General features: G+C 45.8%; 1 protein-coding gene across 5 annotated transcripts in view; it reads right to left on the bottom strand.

The window, feature by feature from the left end:
• Positions 1–6,776: 6,776 nt before the first annotated feature.
• Positions 6,777–18,940, bottom strand: part of BRCC3 (BRCA1/BRCA2-containing complex subunit 3) — a 61,915-nt gene continuing 49,751 nt past the window's right edge. For all 5 annotated transcript variants that reach the window (XM_072744675.1, XM_072744674.1, XM_072744676.1 and 2 more), the window contains 4 exons: positions 13,435–13,566; positions 12,867–12,910; positions 10,106–10,274; positions 6,777–8,338 (listed from right to left, as the gene is read on the bottom strand). In XM_072744675.1, coding sequence (XP_072600776.1) covers positions 10,123–10,274; positions 12,867–12,910; positions 13,435–13,566 — 328 coding nt within the window. In that variant the 3' untranslated portion in view covers positions 6,777–8,338; positions 10,106–10,122. The remainder of the gene's footprint in view (positions 8,339–10,105; positions 10,275–12,866; positions 12,911–13,434; positions 13,567–18,940) is intronic.

Raw genomic sequence — 18,940 nt, 5'->3', positions numbered from 1 at the left:
GTCTCCAGCGAAAACCAAGGAGTAGCCGATTTTGAACTGTCACACCAGAACTCTTTAGACGGCAAATTTATGAAACAGTTAAGTACAAAGCCTGTTCACCAACAGATTCAAATCAACGTTTCAGCACCGTTTCCTGTTTGGAAAAGACCTAGATGGCCAATGGATTTAATTCCATTTATCATCAAAGTGTAACTAAGGTTTCAGGTTACCAAGGACTTTGAAAGGCATCTTTTTAACAATTAATTAACAATTAATTATGAAAACTTGGAAACAGACAGTTAACCATCATTTCAGTCTTTTTTTTTTACTAACAAATTGCAAAAAGATAACAGAGCTTATGTGGCCCTCAGTCAACCTCAATAGAATAAAAGTTTCAGGCTCAGTAGTGACAATTTTCAAGACCTATTTACTATGTCCCACCTGGATCCATTTAAAGTTAATCCATTTGCTCCCTGTCGTCAATTTTTATCTGAGACACCGGTGGGGCAATCTGGAGGGGGCAGTGCGAAGTAATCGGTGGTCTTCTCGCTATTCGTCTTCTAAGCTCGGGACAAGCACCTGAATTGGGTGCTCCTCCTTGTTTAGGATTTTTGTTCCTTCGGGGTGGAAGCGAATTTGCGTCCCCATCTTGGAGAGCAAATCCCGACCTAACAACGGGTAGGGACACTCAGGGATGACCATGAAGGGGTGGGATACCTGGCCCGTGCCGAGATCCCCAGTTCTCCGGGGAGTCCGTGAGTACTGTTTGGGGCCCGCGGCCCCTTGCACCCATGCAGTCTTGCTTGCCAATCTCCCTTGGGGTTGTAATAAAGCCGAGTGTTGTGCCCCAGTGTCCGCTAGGAATTCAACAGGTTGTCCCTCCACTCTGAGGGTTACCCTGGGCTCGGGGGGGGGGGGTGCCAAACCCCTAGTCATCCAGGTCCCCCATCTCCAAGATCTCGGCAGGGGCCTTAGGCCTTTTGTTAAGACAGTCTTTCACCCAGCGGCCCCCTTCCTTGCAATGGGCACATTGGTTTTTGTTCAGCTTAGGGCACTCCCGATGGGGACCAGGGCCATCCTCCGCACCTGTCCCCGAGGCCAGCTTCTTGAGGTGCCTCCGTCTTTCCCTTGGGTCGTCCATGGTTGTGGCCAGCAGGATCTTGGCCAGGGTTCGGGTCTGCCAGTCACTTGGTTTGGTTTGTTGCTCTTCCGGACTTTATTATTATAGACTCGTCCTGCTACTAAGCCCTGCAGGCTCTTCTCTCCCAGTCTCTCTACTCTTTGCAATCTCTTTTTAATGTTCAGAGCGGCCTGGTTAACAAAGGCCATGATAGTTGCGGCCTTGGTTTCCGGGGCTTCTGGGTCCCTAGGGGTGCACTGCCTACAAGCCTCCATGACTCTAAGGAGGCTGCTGGACTCTCGTCCTTACCCTGTCTCACATCACAGACCTCGGCCAGATGGGCGGGCTTGCGCGCGGCAGCCTGGAGACCTGCCCCTGGAGCGTGGCGTGGACCCGGAGTCTCTCCTTACCTTCAGCCGAGTTGTGGTCCCAGGTGGGGCGGGATAAGGGGAAGGCAGCGTTTCTGAGGTCTGGGTTTTGAGTCGGCTGTCTGTCCTCCAGCAGGACAGACTTCCGGGCTTCCACCTGAATTCGTTCCCTGTCTTCGGTGGTGAAGGGAACCTGCAAGAGCCGTCGGCAGAGCTCTTCATTCTTTTTGAGATAGTTCATCGCTCATATATAGAAACATGACTTATTTCTGTAAGTTGATTTCATATCCTGCAACTCTACTGAATTCGTTTAAGAATTTTTTGGTGGGGGCAGCCCCAGTGGCACAGCGGTTTGGTGCTGCCTGCAGCCTGGGGTGTGATCCTGGGGTCCTGGGATCGAGTCCCACATCGGGCTCCCTGCATGGAGCCTGCTTCTCCCTCTGCCTGGGTCTCTGCCTCTCTCTGTGTGTCTATGAATAAATAAAATCTTTTTAAAAAAAGAATTTTTTTGGTGGAGTCTAGGTTTTTCTATGTATGAGACGATGTCATTTGCAAACAGAGATAATTCAACTTTTTTTTACAGTTTGGATGCCTTTTCTTTTTCTTGCCTAATCGCTCTGCCTACGACTAGCAGTATCCTGTAAAATCAAAGTGGTGAGAGCGGGCACCCTTGTTTATTTTCTGCACCTTGAGACAGAGCTTTCAGCTGTTCACCACTGAGGATGACGCCAGCCGTGGGCCTGTGGGCCGTGGCTTTTATCACGTTGCGGTACATTCGTATCCTTCACTTCCTTAACGCGGCGCATCACATGGATTGGTCTGGGACGTCAGACCATCCTCGCATGCCTGGGAGAGAGCCCACTGCATCCGGGTGCAGGATGCTCTTTTCATGGCGCCGTTGCATTTGGTTCGCTGGCATTTTCCTGAGAATTTCACATCCGTATTCATCGGGGATATTGGCCCAGAATCTCATTTTGTTGTGTGCCCTTCTCTGGCTCTGGTGCGGGGTAATGCTGGCCTCAGGAAGCGGGCCTGGGTGTGTTCCGTCCTCCGAAATCGCTTGGGAAAGTTTGCGAAGGATTGGTAAAAATTCTAAGTTAAATGTTCCGTAGAATTCACCCACGTAGGTTTTCAGGCTTTCGCGGGTGGGAGGGACGGACGCAAGTGCCGCAGCCCCCACTGGACACCGTCATCGGCAACTGGGGCTCGGCCGCGGACACACGTAGGGCCCGGAAAGGGCCCCCCGTTGAGGCGACTCCGGCGCGCTGGGGCTGCAGGGGGTGCGAGGCGCAGTGGCCTTCGGGGAGCGATGCGCGTGTGCAGGAGGCCCGGGCCCCCGGGGTCCCGGGGCAGGGAAGGCAGGGGCAAGAGCAGCCTGTAGGCGCGCCGTGGCGCTGACGGCGTCCTTCGCTGGTGGCTCCCGCCGTCGTCAGGACGGGGACCTCGCCTTGCGCTGGTGGCCGCCGGTGCTTCCCTGCTGTGCACGCAGCCGACAGCTGGAGAGAGGTCGCGCCTCCAGGGGGCCGCGGGGGCCGGGCCAGGGAGCGCCGGAGGCACCGCAGGCCTCCCACCACCCATCGGCCACAGGGCCCAGCCCCGCGGGGCTCTTTGACCGCAGAGCCAATGGGCCAAGTTTTGGCAGCAGCTGCAGCTTATTCATTCATTCATTCATTCATTCATTCATTCATTCATTCATTCATTCATTCATTCATAACTCAGGGACACAAAGTTCTTTGCCTTGTGGATGACAGCCAGCTGCTTTTCTCCGAGCGACGGCATGTTTGTAGAAGTGCCCGCAGCAGGCAGGCATCTGGGGCTTGGGGGGCACCCGTCACCCCACCTGCTGGGCAGCCGCAGGTGGAAGCTCTCAGGAACCAAGGCACTATTCACACGCCAAGAACTTCGGATCTCAGACGAGAATCTCCAACACTCCGTGAACATGTGTGGTCTGGACACGTCCTAACCGCAGGGACACGTGTTCACAACACACGGCCAGGGGCCCAAGCCTCCGTCACACCGCAAGGTCTCTTTTTTTTAAGATTTTATTTATTTATTCATGAGAGACACAGAGGCAAAGACCCAGGCAGAGGGGAGCCCGACGCGGAACTCGATCCCAGGACCCCGGGGTCACACCCTGGGCTGAAGGCGGCGCTAAACTACTGAGCCACCCCGGCGGCCCCGCAAGGTCTCTTTAAACCCTTTTTGTCTTCACTGCAAGTCTTGCCCGAACTCTCAGAGGGCTTGTAGGTCTGGTTTCTGCTCCTTGTGGCAGGGACCTTTGACGTCACTCCTGAGGCCCCATTGCCGGAACCACAGTCGAGAACGTTCGCTGAGTTTTCTTCTAGAGTCTTCCTGGTCTGAGCTCCTGGACGGGGCCTTTGCTACTCTTCGGGAGGGTAGTTGAGTCCAGCTGCTACGGTCATTCCGCCCCGTGTCTGCCAGAGTTGGTGTCGTCGGTGCTGACAGGCGGCCCCCGGGCAGGAGCAGGCCGGCGGAGCGCGGAATCGGTCAGGGGGCTGCCCCTACTGTGTTCCCCTTTTTCCAGGTCGTCCTGCCATGGGCCGCCCCCGCCGGCTGTCCCCATGTCTAGGCCCGGCCAGCGCCCCCGGTGGAACTTTCCCACATTCTGTTGCAAATGACGTGGGTCCCTGTGGCTCTGCTCTGCGGCCCTGGGGCGCCGCAGGCAGCTCCTGTCCAGTGACAGCCATCAGAAGGGACAAGCACCCACTGCTGGCTTCAACATGGATGGACCTGGAGGGTATTGTGCTGAGTGATGTAAGTTAGAGAAGGACGATCATCATATGGTCCCATTCACTCAGGGAATATAAAAATTAGTGAAAGGGATCATAGGGGAAAGGAGAGAAAATGAGTGGGAAATCTCACTGACGGTGACAGTCCCCACCGCCCCGTGGCCCCGTTGACAGGTGGTGGCCCCTCCTCCCATGGCAGCGGCTCGGTGGCCGGACTGAGCCCACGCACCCCCTGGTCACCGACTGCGACACTAGAATCCAACAACCCAAAGACCCCGCTGGAATACAGCGGCCGTCCCCACAGCTTCTCCTTCCTCTCCAGTCCAGGGTCCAAGTTGGGGACACACATTGGACTCGGTTGTCGTGTCTGGAACGTCTTTCTGTCCCGGGAAACTCCTCGGCCTTGAGCTACTGTTCATGCCCCTGACGCTGAAGCCAGCGATCAACCTGTCTCGGCAAGGGCTGGTGACTCACCCGAACCAGCCACCACTCCGAGCCCGCCCGAGGGGCACTGTCCGGTCCAATCACTCCTCCCGCGTTGAGGAGTTGACCCGCCTCTTCCTTTTATCGGCGTGGACTCACATTCTTGCATCACTCGAAGTATGACAGTCCTTTATCTTGATGCACGAGTTGTCCCACGTTGGGCCAGCGGGAGCCCCCAAAGGCCGGGCCAGTTTGTTTCCCTAAATGGTTCCAGAAGATGCTCTGGGCATGTGCTGGATGCCCTGCGCCCCGCCCTGCCTCGAGCCACTGCCCCCGGCCCACGGTTGACCTTCAGGGAAGGACGGCCCTCGAGAAGCATCGGCCGCGGCAGCCGTGTCCCCAGCTCCTGGCTGGCCCCTCTTCTAGTCCTGTAGTGGGCGGAGCGCACAAAAGTGCTACGTGCGCACACACACGCCGTCTGTGCACGTGCACATGCTTTTACCTTTGAACGAATTCCATGTTCTCCGCTGATTTCCACCCAGTCTCTCGAGGTTCTCTCCCCTCCCTCCATTCACGTTCGGGAGTTCTTTTCCTGACACTGAGAATCCTCACTCCCGCCCCCACTATTTGTACAATCGAGTGACTTGTTTGATGGACTGATGGTTGGCTCTCTCCTCGCACAACTTTCACCAGATCCCCCCCCCCAGGCCTTCGTGCGGTGGTTCCAGCCGTTTTCCCAGCCGCCAGGCACTGACACCTGCACGTGCTCACCTTTGCCCCCACCTGCCTCTTACGAGCGACCGGGTTAGAAAAATCATTTCAAGCTGCCGTACCTCGAGGCGCCTGGGTGGCTCAGCGGTTGAGCGTCTGCTTTCGACTCAGGGCGTGATCCCCGGGTCCTGGGATCGAGTCCTGCCTGTTTTTCCCTCTGCCTGTGTCTCTCATAAATAAATAAAATCTTTTTTAAAAGTTTTAAAGTGGAAAGGGAGGTGGGCGGGGGGTTGGGGTGACTGGGTGACGGGCACTTGACGGGATGAGCACTGGGTGATATGCTATATGTTGGCAAATTGAACTCCAAAAAAAATTTAAAAAGATTTTTATGTTAATAACTAGAGAGAGAGATTTAGAGAGTTACCAAATGAAAAATCCCATTAAGAGACAAAAAATTTAGAAAGCTGTCATAACTATCAGTGTAAATAGTTCTGAAGGTGACGGAGACGTTAAGATGTCTATTCGGCTTCTGATTTGTGCAAATGGCTGTTCCATTCACTGAGGTAAGAAATATTCCCTAATATGGTTTAGACTGAAAAGCAGGAGGGCAGCTTTAGATGTATTGAGAGAGCCAGTGGAGACAGGTAGGAAGCAGGGGGAAATGTGGATCTAGAGTTCACGCAGAGGTGTGGAGGGAGCCACGGAGGTCTGTGGACTCCATACGGGTGAGCAGCAATAGAGAAGCCGACACATGAGTGTGAGAAGGAGCAGCTGGACAAGAGGAAAACCCAAAAATAGCAGAAGCCAAGAGAAGTAGATTTCACAGAAGAGTGGCCACTTGTGTCAAGACTCAGAGGTCCACTAAGGGCATGAACAGCACCTGCTGATGCTCACTATGGGGAGGTCATGGGTGACCTTGGCAGCAGTAGTTTGAATGGGGTGACACGGACAGACGTCAGAAGGCAATGACTTGAACGAACAGGAAACGACAAAGCAAAACAAAACAAAACAAAAAAGGCAATGACAAAACAGACAGAAGGCAGGTGTATATATTGTTCCCCTCAGTCTTGGCTGTGATTGAAAACCGAGAATCTACCGACCACAAGGGGACACGGGGCTGCACGGGGAGCGCAGGATTTTGCGTGAAGGAAGCCCGACTGGTGCAGGTGGGAAAGTGACGATACATCTTCTTCACATCACTGTTCCTTGTGACGCTCAACACCTTTAAAGACAGAACACTGGGATAAAAGGAACCTTGCTGGTGACCCACTGTTGCCTGACAAATGAAAAAAAAAAAAAATGAAGCCCAGGAAAGGAAAGGGATGTGTGCTCACCATCGGCCTGTAAAACATTCGAATTGTTTTATTCCTCTTGGGTTTTCTTTTCAGCACTCTTATTTCACAAATTAAGAACCATTCCTCCTAGTTCCTTATGTAATCCATCGAACTCTTTATTTTGTAATAATTATGGATTCACAGGAAGTTGCAAAAATAGTACAGCGAGTCCCATGTACGCTTTGCCCAGTTTCCCCCAGTGGTAAGCTCTTCCGTCGCTACAGTACTTCAAACCCGACATACTGACAATGGCACGACACGGCGAACTCGACTACAGACCCCATTCACTTTCACTAGATTTCACATGCATTCGTCTGGGGGTGTGTAGGTCTACGGAGTTTTAGCCCAGGTAACGTGATCAACACCATAATCAAGATTCAGGACTGTTCCATCAGCACAAAGGAACTCCCTGTTATCCCTTTATAGTCGCACATATCCCATACCCCCTCCAGTCCCTATCCCTGGCAATCATTATTCTTTATTTCCATAATCCTGTCATTTCAAGAATGCAACCATGGAGTACGGGACCTGTTGAGACTGGCCCTTTCATTCATCATGATACCCTTGAGGTCCACCCAAGTTGTGTGAATCAAAGTCGTCCGTTTCTCCTCATTGCAGAGTAGGACTCCACGGTACAGATGTTTGGTTTGATCACTCACTCGATTGCAGGACATCTGGGTTATTTCCAGTTTTTAACTATTACAAAGAAAGCTGCTAAGAATATTTGTGTACAAATTTTTGTGCCATCATAGCTTCTCATTATTTTGGGATAAATATCCAGGAGTGTAATCGCTGGGGTGTATGATACAAGTATGTTTGACTTTATTAGAAATTCCCAAACCCTTTTGTAGAGTAGCTGTACCATTTAACATTCCTATAAGTAAGGTACGAGAGATCCAGTTTGTACACTCGACAGCATCTGGTATTTTCGCTATTTTTTCTTTAGCCATTCTGATAAGCATGTAATCATAATTCATCGTGGTTTTCATTTGCGTTCCCTGATGACTACTCAAGTTCAACATCTCTTCATGTGCTTACTTGCCATCCATACATCCTCTTTAGTGAAATGTCTATTCGTGTCTTTTGCTCATTTTCGATTGGATGGGTTTTTTACTGTTGACTTTATATAGTCAAGTTTGATCAGACATATGGTTTGCAAATAAGTTCTGTCAAAAATTTCATCCTCTTGATTTTTTTTTACACAGCAAAAGTTTCTCATTTTGATAAAGTCCAGTATATCATTTCCCTTTTAGGACTGTGCTTTTGTAGTGAAGGCCAAGAGCTTGTTGCCTAGCCCCAAGATCCTGATGTTTCTTCAATGATTTTTTTCCTAAAAGTTTTATAGTTTTACAACTTAAATCTAAGTCTATGATCTGTTTTGAGTTACTTTCTGTCTAAGGTGTGCAGTTTAGGTCAAAGTTCATTGTTTTGCCTATGGGTGTCAATTGCTCCAGCATAATTTGTTGAAAAGACTGTCTATCCTTACTCCATTGAATTGCTTTTACACCTTTGTCAAAAGCAGGTGGGTATATAGCACACTGTCTGGATTACTGTAGCTTTAGAGTGAGTCTTGAGGTCAGGTAATGTGAGTCCTCCAGGTTCTTCAAAATTGATTGAGCTTAATTGATTTTATACCTGGATAATTCATTTTTCCTATAGGGAAAGAAAAGAATAGAGAATGATTGTGGCTGTGGGAAATAAAGGGAAATATAGCACTTATACCCCATATGGCCCTATGCTAGTGGTTTTTACACTTCAGTATGCCTTTGAGTTAGCTGGGGAGTTCCTGAAGATTTCTAGCTTCCACCCCCAAAGAGAAAGTCTGACCTCCAAGTGATTCTCATCCAGGTGGGCTATACCTTGAAATGCGAAAAACAATCTTGGGAGAAACAAGAAGGAAAAACCAAAACCAAAACCAATCATTTGTTGTTAACTGTTGGGATGGTTTTCTTTCCACTGGCTCCAATACCCGCATAAATTTCTAGGATGCAATAGGCCTCTTTTCTTTTTTTAAAAGATTTTATTTATTTATTCATGAGAGACACAGAAGGCAAGGGAGGAGAGGGAGAAGCAGGCTCCATGCAGGGAGTCTGACACGGGACCCAATCCCAAGACCCCAGGACAATGCCCTGGGGAGAAGGCAAGGCACTAAACTGCTGAGCCACCCAGGGATCCACATGCCTGACTCTTTTCTGAAGACACACTTATCTTTTGTGGTTTTACATATAAAGAATAATGCAACAGAACGTGCTAAAACGTGACTTTTTGTTACACCCTAAGTCCTTAATGTTTCTGGAAAAAGCATATTTATATTAAAATGGAAGTTCCTAGGAAAATTGGATCTGCTCAATAGAATTTGCCTCAGAGTCAAATATGCTAGCACTCATCATCTATTTGGTTAGGAGGGCACCCACATAGATTCAGCCTTTGACAGGTATCTCGGAATACCTAATATTTTAGAGATCAAGAAGGAAGACGCATGCCTCTCAGTGCGGGCTAAGAGGAGGCAGGGTGCTAATGAGCCACCTTCACTTCCTGCCACTCACTCCAGTACAGTCATCTACTTATCCAACATAAGCATCAGAACTACAACACTGAAACAGCAAATACTCTTCTTCCTTTAGCTTATTCTAGGGAATGTGTCTAAAATCAAAAATGAAAACTTCACAGTTAAACAAGGGAGAAGCCAATATTTAAAATTTGCTCCTAGGGATCCCTGGGTGGTGCAGCGGTTTGGCGCCTGCCTTTGGCCCAGGGCGCAATCCTGGAGACCCGGGATCGAATCCCACGTCGGGCTCCTGGTGCATGGAGCCTGCTTCTCCCTCTGCCTGTGTCTCTGCCTCTCTCTGTGACTATCATAAATAAAAATTTAAAAAAATAAAAAATAAAAAATAAATAAAATTTGCTCCTAGGCGGCGCCTGGGCAGCTCAGTGGGTTAAGAGCCTGCCTCCATCTCAGGTCATGAGCCCACGGTCCAGCCCCACGTTGGACTCCCTGCTCAATGGGGAGGGGGTCTGCTTCTCCCTCACCCTCTGCCGCTCCCCCTGCTTGTGCTCTCTTGCTCTCTGTCGCTCTCTCAAATAAATAAATAAATAAAATATTAAAAATAAAATAAAAATGCTCCTAGGACATTTTATTACAAGATGTCCTTGCCAATGTACCTCTCATAGCCTTTTTTAAAAAAACACTTTAATGTCGTACTTAAAGAATATTCATATGTACTTTGGAGGCCAGTGACAGGTAAGAGGGTTCACTGAGCCCTAATGGAACTTTCAGGAAGGCATCTTGTTTTTGTTTTTATTACATCATTAAAATTCGTCCACTGGGAGACAAAGAGAGCTGCTCCATTGGCTGCCTACACATGAGGGGAGTGAATTTTCAGACCACGCATGACATACAAATTGAAAAAGTTTGTTTACCACATTGGTCTCCGACTTTATTCTAGAGAAGAGAGTTCTTGCATAAGCTCTTCCTTTTCTTGTTGCAATTCCTGTAAGTGCTGCTGGTTTTGCTCCAGTCTGTCCTCCAACCACTGCAGGAGAGGCCCGCTGACGGCTGACATTTGACTGCACAGATTCTTGGTAAACACTTCAATAGGAAAACACAGAAGAGGTAACACTCCACCACCAATGGCCCCCCCAACTGTGAGCTCCTGAAGAAGGAACTGGGGCAAGAGGCAGAACGAGCAGATGATTTTATATCGCTAGCCAGGAGAAAGAAGAGCTGAGCAAAGAAGACACTGATTTTAGGCCATCCTGAATGCCCCTGGGTCCACAAGCTATGCCGAGGGCGGCAAGGTAGCCAGCTCTTTACCCCCTCACGCAGAAGGGCTCAGAACCATAGGCCTCCTTCCCCAGCCCGCGGCCTCTGCACTGTGTAGATGACAAATGACCACAGCCCCCAGGGAGCTACACCTCTGCTTTCTGCAACTTAGTTTTCCCCAAATCCACTAGGAACATGGCTCAAATGTTTCGTAGCTTTAAGAAATAAATACATTAATTCAACTCACCTAAAAGCTACTCTTTTAAAATGAGGGAAAAACAGTGAGATGAAGAAAAAGGGAGTTACCATTTTTCATGTTCAGCTTCATGGTGAGACAAAGATTCTTATTTTAAAACAAATTCTGCCTAATGGAAATATCTTTTTCTCCTTCATCATACATGACTTATTGAGGGGCGCCGGGGTGGCTCAGTCAGTGAGGCGTCTGCCTTTGGCTCAGGTCATGATCTCAGGGCCCTGGGATCGAGTCCTACGGCCGGCTCCCTGCTCAGCGGGGAGTCTGCTTCTGCCTCTGCTCCTCCCCCTGCTTGTGCTCTCTCTCTCTCTCTCAAATAAATAAATAAAATCTTAAAAAATTAAATGAAATGAGCTTAAAGGGTATAATTTATAGATAATAAAATGACCCTATTTAAAGTGTACAGTTAGTTCAATGAGTTTGGACAGGTGTGCGCCTGTGGTAAGCATCCCTAGTGAAGAAAGAGCTTCTCCGTCAGCCCGGAGGCCCGTCTGCAGTCACCTCTAACCGAGCAGCTGTTGAACCGCTTGCTGTCAGCACAGACTACTTGGGCTTACTCCTGAATGTCATATAAACGGAACAATGGAGTATGTAGCATTTAGTGTGATCCTGCTTTCACTTGGCATGATGCCCTTGAGGTTCACCCAGGTGTTCATGTAGCTGCAGGTCTTTCTGTTGTTGTGGTTGTTTTAAAGATTTTCTATTTATTTATTAGAGACCCAGAAAGAGAGGCAGAGACACAGGCTGAGGGAGAAGCAGGCTTCCCGCAAGAAGCCCGATGTGGGACTTGATCCCGGATCCCGGGATCATGCCCTGGGTCAAAGGCCGACGCTCAACCGCTGAGCCACCCAGGAGTCCCAGGTCTTTTTGTTGTTGAGCAGTACTCCACTGTACGGAGCAGGCGCTCAGATCTTTCCTGAATGAATAAACTACCAAACAAAGAACTGTCCCAACACTATTCAGTGGATAGCTCATCCTTTATTTACTGATTTAAAGTAATAGCTTTCTTAAATATTAATTATTATATACACATGGGCCCATTTGTGGGCTCTATTCAGTTCTGATTTTTTTTAACAAATACTGTTTATCTTTTTTAAGACTTTATTTATTCATGAGAAACAGAAAGAGAGAGAGAGAGAGAGACAGGCAGAGGGAGAAGCAGGCTCCATGCAGGGAGCCCGACGTGGGACTCGATCCTGGGACCCCAGGATCACGCCCCAGGCCAAAGGCAGTGCTAAACTGCTGAGCCACCCAGGCTGCCTTACTGATTTATTTGTTCATTTTTTAGTTAATATCATACTATATAAATTATTGTGGCTTGAGAGCAGTAATTTAGTGGCTACATGTCACATATTACCAACTTTTAATTCTTTGTCATATTTACCTCCAGATAGAAATGAGAGATATACCAAGCCATCCCTTCATCTCAAAGTAATGGCCTATAATACTTGAAAGCCTCCCCTTCTTCCTCACTGGGGACTTCGCCAGTCACTGGGGAAGGCTACACAAAATGGCCTGGGAATCAGGGTTATCCAAAGAGAAGGTATGAGAGGGTAGGGGTGTCTGCTGGAGAAAAGTGATTCAGTGTGTATCCTGCATTGAGTTTTCTGCTCCTTGGCCTTGTAGAGGAATCCCTCTCTGTTTATTGACATGAAAAGATTTCTTCCTTCCCACCTTCCCTTTTATCTGTCTATCCATTTCTTTCAACTGCCACCATAATAGGCTGGTGGTGGTGTGCTGGAGCCAACTTAGATCAGCTCATGAAAGCCAACTGTTGAAAGTTCAAAAGTCTGTGAGCTGGTTGAGGTCACATTAGTTGTTTGAAATCAGCCATGGTAGGAGTATTACACCATGGAAACTGGCAAACAGAAAAAATCAGGGCCCTTCGTCCTCCCTGAGAGCTGGGTGTTAAACAGGTACCCCTGAGAAAGTCGCTCATAAATCTCATTCCAGTCTTTCCTCCAGTCTTAGTCCAGGTAGCATACACAGTACAGAGTCCGCAGGGTTCAAAAGAAAAGTTGGGAGCAGGATTAATGAATGGCAAAGCTCTTGGAAAAGGAAATTCAAGAACTTGAACCTATCACGTCAAGCCCTTAAACTAAATTTGTTTCTGTCAGCTGAGTGTTTCAGGAATCACTGCCTATTTTCTAGAAAAAAAATCTTACCGGAGCCATTGTGGATCTTGGTTACGGAGTCCAGATGTGTGAGGCTAAAGGGATAAAATAGTTTAGGTCAGTAGCAAGGCAGCAGTGAAGGGCAAACAAAACGGTCACAGACTATGTAACAAAATGATAAACTGCACCAGACCTTTCCGAATTGGATCAGATGAATATGTATCGTTTAAATTCCATGACAGTTATATTTTTCATGATTAGGGGCATGTCATTTTATAGAACTTCAAGAGAACTCAGAGATCATCTGAAATTACTGTCTCTCACATCACCTAGTACACTCTTATTGGGCAAGACCCAGTGCTTGGCAGTAGGGCTAAGATGTTGCCGGGTTTTTTTTCGTTTTGTTTTGTTTTATTTTGTTTGGTTTGGTTTGGTTTGGTTTTTAACAACCAAAAAGTATCGTTGCCCTTGAAGGATCCAAAGAGCAGCAGGAGAGACATGATGTCAAACAGGTTGTTAACACGCTCTCTCACAGGGAGCGTGTTAGGAAAGGGCATTCAAGAAGAGAAGAGGGAGCAGGCCCTGAGAAGTCAAGATGAGAGAGGAGGGAGGCCTCTACCTGTGGATCCTCCTATATGCATCCTGCTCCTCTTGGCACAGGATCTTGGGCAGCTCAACTGCGGATTCCAGGCATACTTTCCCAATGGTTACGTGAGGTACAATATGGATTGGGATTTCAATCCTCTCATACCTGCAAGACAATCAATTCGAGTCAGTTTTATGTTTGTTTCTAGCTTTATTTTGGCATAATTGACAAAAAGGAACTATATATGTTAAGTTGATGTTTTGATACTGATATTTTGAGTAAAGTGATCACCACACTCAAGCTAATTAACATATCCATCACCTCACAGAGCTACCATTCTATGTGTGTACGTGTGTGGGAAGAATACTTGAGGTCTACCTCCTTAGAGAACTTCAAGTATATAATACAGTCCTGTTAACTGTAGTCCCCGTGCATTAGGTTTCCAGAATTCGGGACGCCTGGGTGGCTCAGTCAGTTAAGTGTCTGACTCTTGGTTTCAGCTCCGGTCACAATTTTGCAGTTGTGGGATCGAGCCCCACGTCAGGCTCTGTGCTCGGCACAAAGTCTGCTTCAGATTCTATCACCCTCTTCCTCTCCTTCCTGCACACTCTCTCTCTCTCATAAATAAATAAATAATCTTTTAAAAAAATTCACAAATACTTGCATTTTCATGCTGGAGTGGGAGAAACAGACATGCTTGTTGACATGAGGCCAACCCATCTACCTCTACCTACTCTCACCCCCAATACACCTAAACTCCGCCTAATGGTGGGTTCAGTGGACCATCCAGGTTGAGGGCCCCTGGCACTGTGAGGCCTCATTGGCACATGGTAGTACAGCAGCCTAAGATCTAGCTCTCCCCTCTCTCTTTCCCACCCAGCAGGATGTGTCTGGGTTCCATACCACAATACAGGTAGAACATAAATAATGGAGACTTACAAGCACCCCGTCTCACACCCAAGTAGGTGAGGAGAAACTCATGAAAGAGTATGCCATAGCTACTTTGGTCTGCAGAAGGCCCTATTACTACCGATGATTCCAAAAATCGTGAAGAAGTCAGTCTCTGGCTGCTGTTAGGCTATGTAGTATAGGGTTTCCTACTGAGTTTGGCAGGACCAATGAGCAGAAATGGTCCCAGTGGTCCACTGGGAATATTCACACATTTTCATAAGCTCCAATAGCTGGAGCTCCTGTCAGTTTACTCAAAACTACAATCCCAGGACCTATGTAGGTAGACACCCCAAGCTTAGGACAGAGTCTGCTTTTGCTAATGAACTACAGTTGGCCCTGGAACAACACAGGTTTGTACTGCAGCAGGATGTGCATTTTAAGTACGTGGCTTTTTTACACTCCAGTACTCTAACTGCATTTTCACTTGCTCATGATTCTCTTAGCAACATTTTCTCTTCTCTAGCTTACTTTACTGTAAGAATATGATATACATACAACATACAAAGCATGTGTTGATTGTTTATGCTATTGCATTAGGCTTCTGGTCAACAGGCTATTAGCACATGTTTTTGGAGAGTCAAAAGTTACATGTGGGTTTTTGACTACACAGGGGGTTGGCATCCCTAGGCCCTCTGTTGTTTAAGAGTCAACTGCAGATGGTTAAAATCATTCCAGTTGAGAGCAACTACACCTGGGCCAAATAAAATAGCTTGTGTTTCCTGATATGTGTCGCAATTTCACAGGCACATTTACTTTGTGAAAATTCATGGAGCTGATCTGTGCTGTGGATGCGTAGGTGTCTTCACTTTGTGAAAACTGACTGAGCTGGACATTTATAATTAGTGCGTTTTCTGTATGTGTTATACTTCAACTGAAAAGCTAAAATCAACCAACCAAACTAAGTTTCTAACAAAGAAGCTCTAGAATTTGCTGGAGCTCACAGGGTCAGAACATATATATTAAGAAGTCTAGAGCTGAAGGGATGTTCAACAATTATTTATTGAGCACCAGGGTACAGGGGTAAAAGGGAACCCTTTCTTTCAAGGATCTTACAATGTTAATAAAGAGACAAAATATTAAAATGCTGTAAGTAATACGATGAAAGAAATATAGGATCCTATTTAGTTCTCAAAAGGTGTACTTAGCTGGGGTAGTATTGGAGATTGAGGAGTTTCAGAGAAGCATTCCTTAATTTGAGCTTAGTTCCCCCAAATGAGTAGGCAATAGCCAAGTAATAAAAGGGCAATGGATGCTGTAGGCAGAGTAAGCCTACATATGAGAGAGAGTACGGCTGCAGAAACAGGCAAACCATGAAGGGCTGCAGGTTTGGAGCTTTCTTCTGAGGGCGTTGGGGAGCAGGACCACTTTAGCCAGGCTACATCACAGATACCATATTGGAGGGAAGGAGGACTGGAGCACAATGGGTGGGTGAAGTGGAAACCAAAATTAAAGGAGTTTTTTAAAAATAATGAAAATGAAAATACTATCTCAGTATCTGTGAGATATATTTCAAGTGGAGGCCGGTGGAAAATTCATAGCCTTTAGCACTTAGATATCAATGAGGGACCAAATATATATTAATTAAGTCCCTAATTCCAAATGCTAAGATAAAGCACAATGAAATAACCAAAATAAAACATAAGGAAGGAAAAAATGAGAGATAAAAGAAAAATTAATGAAGTTGAGAAAAAATAATCAAATTAATAAAAATGATTGTTCTGGAGAAAATTTACACAAGAGACATACCACTAGCTAACATAATCAAGGGCGGGAGGAAGGAAGAAGCACAAATATACAAAATATGAAATGATAAGGAGGAGATGACTATTAAAATACAAGGGATGTAAAATACCCTGAGGGACTATCTGGCAGACACATGTTTCTGCAAATAAATTTGAAAACAAGACAAAATGGATGATTTCTTAGGAAAATACAATTTACTAAAATTGACCTCATTAGGAAAGAAAACGTAAACGGACTAATTCCCATAGCAAACAGAGAAATACATCAAAGATGGGTACTGAGGGGGGCACTTGGCGGGATGAGCACTAGGTATTATGCTATATGTTGGCAAACTGAACTCCAATAAAAAAAATTAAAAAAACAAAAAAAAAAAAAACAAGTCATGATCTCAGGGCTTTGAGATCAAACCTCACAATGGAGCCTGCTTGGGATTCTCTCTCTCCCTGTGCCCCTCCCTGGCATGCAATCAATCAATCAATCAATCAATCAAAGAAATAAAGAAATACATCAAAGAAATACCTTCTCCCCCACCATAAAAGGCCCTGTTCCTTTCTTAGGGGAATATTCAAAGAATACATTGTTCCCAATGCTACAAACATTGCACAGGAGCCTTAAAAATGAAAGAAAACACGAAAACAATTCTTAGGAAGCAAGTATAATATGGATTAACTAGGCCTGAAAAAAGAGTACAAAAAATCCAGAATTCTAAATTCATTATTTATGCAAACATGCTAAACAAAATATGAATGAGTAAAGTCTGGTATCATACTAAGGCAACCTAGCAGGAAATCTGTTAATATAATACATCATATTGATAGATCTGAAGAAAATCGTAATTGCCCAAATACCGAAACATCCAACAAAATTCAACACTCACTCCTGGTTAAAACACAGAACAAAAGAGGAAAGTAGGAATGTAGGAAAGTATACTTTGTTAGTATGAAAAAATATGTGAACCTGAGTCCTGGATACGGTCTTACGTAAGAGTCAGGCAGCACAGGGATTTCCCCGAGGATCATAAACAAGCAAGACCGCTTGCTACTTCCACTGCTCTTTAAACGTCGTAGAGTAGATGCAAGTCAATACAGTCACACATAAGGAATCAATTAGAGCCAAAGAAATTGGAGAAGTGCAGCTATTTCTATTTACAGACGAGATATGATTTTTATCTGGAAAGCTCTGAAGAACCAAAGGTAAAATTAACTGAAAGAATAAAGGAATTCAGGAAGGTACACACAGCCCTCACATATATAAACATTAAAAGGATGGGAAAAACAACCCCCCAAAAGAATCTCATGTGTACACAACCTCCCTCCCATCTCAGACCCTCCAACATGCTGTTTCCTCTATCCCCGGGGCTCCTCCCCAGCTTTACTTGGCTCACTTTTACTCCTCCAGATACCAGCCTAAGGACGCTTTCTTCAAATGCCATAATTTTATTTATATGTGGAATCTAAAAAGCAAAATAAAACAAAACTAATAGACACAGAGAACAGAGTGGTGGTTGCCAGAAGGGAAGGGGTCGGGGATTGGGCAAAATGACTGTAGGGGATCAAGAGGTACAGACCTCCAGTTATAAAACAAGTCCTGGGGATGTGATACACAGCATGAGGACTAGTCTGTAATACTGAATTGCATGTTTGGAAGTTGCTAAGAGAGTCGATCTTAAAAGCTCTCATGATTAAAAAAAAAAGATTTTATGACTGTGGTGAGGGATGGTAACTAGACTTATCGTGGTGATCTTTCCACAGTGTACACAACTGTCAAATCATTATGTTGTACACCTCGAACTAATATAATGTTGCATGTCAATTATACTCTAGTAAAGAAAAAAAATGCTTTCTTCAGCAAAGACTTCCTTGACTGTTCGGCAACAAAATAATTGTCTTTTTTCTTTTTCCCTATTTTTCCAACTTTATTAAGATATAACTGATATACAGTATGATGCAAGTTTAAGGTAGACAAGGTGTTGATTTGATACACTTAGATACTGCAAAAGGATTACCACCATAGACTTGGCCAACACCTACATTATGTCACATGATTATTCCTCTTTGGTGGTGAGAACATGTAAGTTTTACTCTCTTTTCCAATCCTGGTACCCAAGCCTCATCCTTTACCTATTATAAAAATCAATCTCTGGGGGAGGAACCCATTCAGAGTGGGTATGCATGTGTGTATGTGCGTAAAAATTCTTAGAGCAGTTTTAGGTTTACAGCGAAATTGAGAGGAAGGTACAGAGACGTCCCCATACACGCATGATATCCCCTATTAGCAACACCCTGCACTTGAGGGTCATATATTGATAACAACTGATGAACCTACATTGACACAGCAAAGTCCATAGTTTACATTAGGATTCACTCTTGGTGTTGTACATTCTGTAGGTTTTCACAAATGTATAATGGCATGTATCCACTATTTTAATATCATACAGAATAATTTCACTACCCTAAAAATCTGCTATGCTCCCTATCCAACCCTCTCTCATCCCTAACACCTGGCAACTACTGATATTTTTAGTCTCCATAGTTTTGCCTTTTATAGCAGGTCTTATATTTGGAATCGCAGTAAATAGCCCTTTCAGATTGGTTCAGTGTATTTTTTAAACCACCCAGGTGATTCCAATGTTCAAGTTTGGGGACGAGTGGTCCAACTCATTTTTCTTTCTCCACGCTTTCCAATTTTTCAATTCAAATGTTCCTTGATTTTTGGTGACAAAATCTTGCTTAGAGTTGCAGAAGCATATGTTACCTTTTCTTTAAAAAAGAAATTAGGTCAGACACATGTGTTTTCTTTCTAACAATAAAAGAAAGCTAGTAAGCAAAGTGCTTTCTGGCTAGAT

The sequence above is a fragment of the Vulpes vulpes genome, chromosome X, assembly GCF_048418805.1.
Source record: "Vulpes vulpes isolate BD-2025 chromosome X, VulVul3, whole genome shotgun sequence".
Taxonomy (NCBI): domain Eukaryota; kingdom Metazoa; phylum Chordata; class Mammalia; order Carnivora; family Canidae; genus Vulpes; species Vulpes vulpes.
This window is presented reverse-complemented; position numbering and strand designations above follow the sequence as displayed.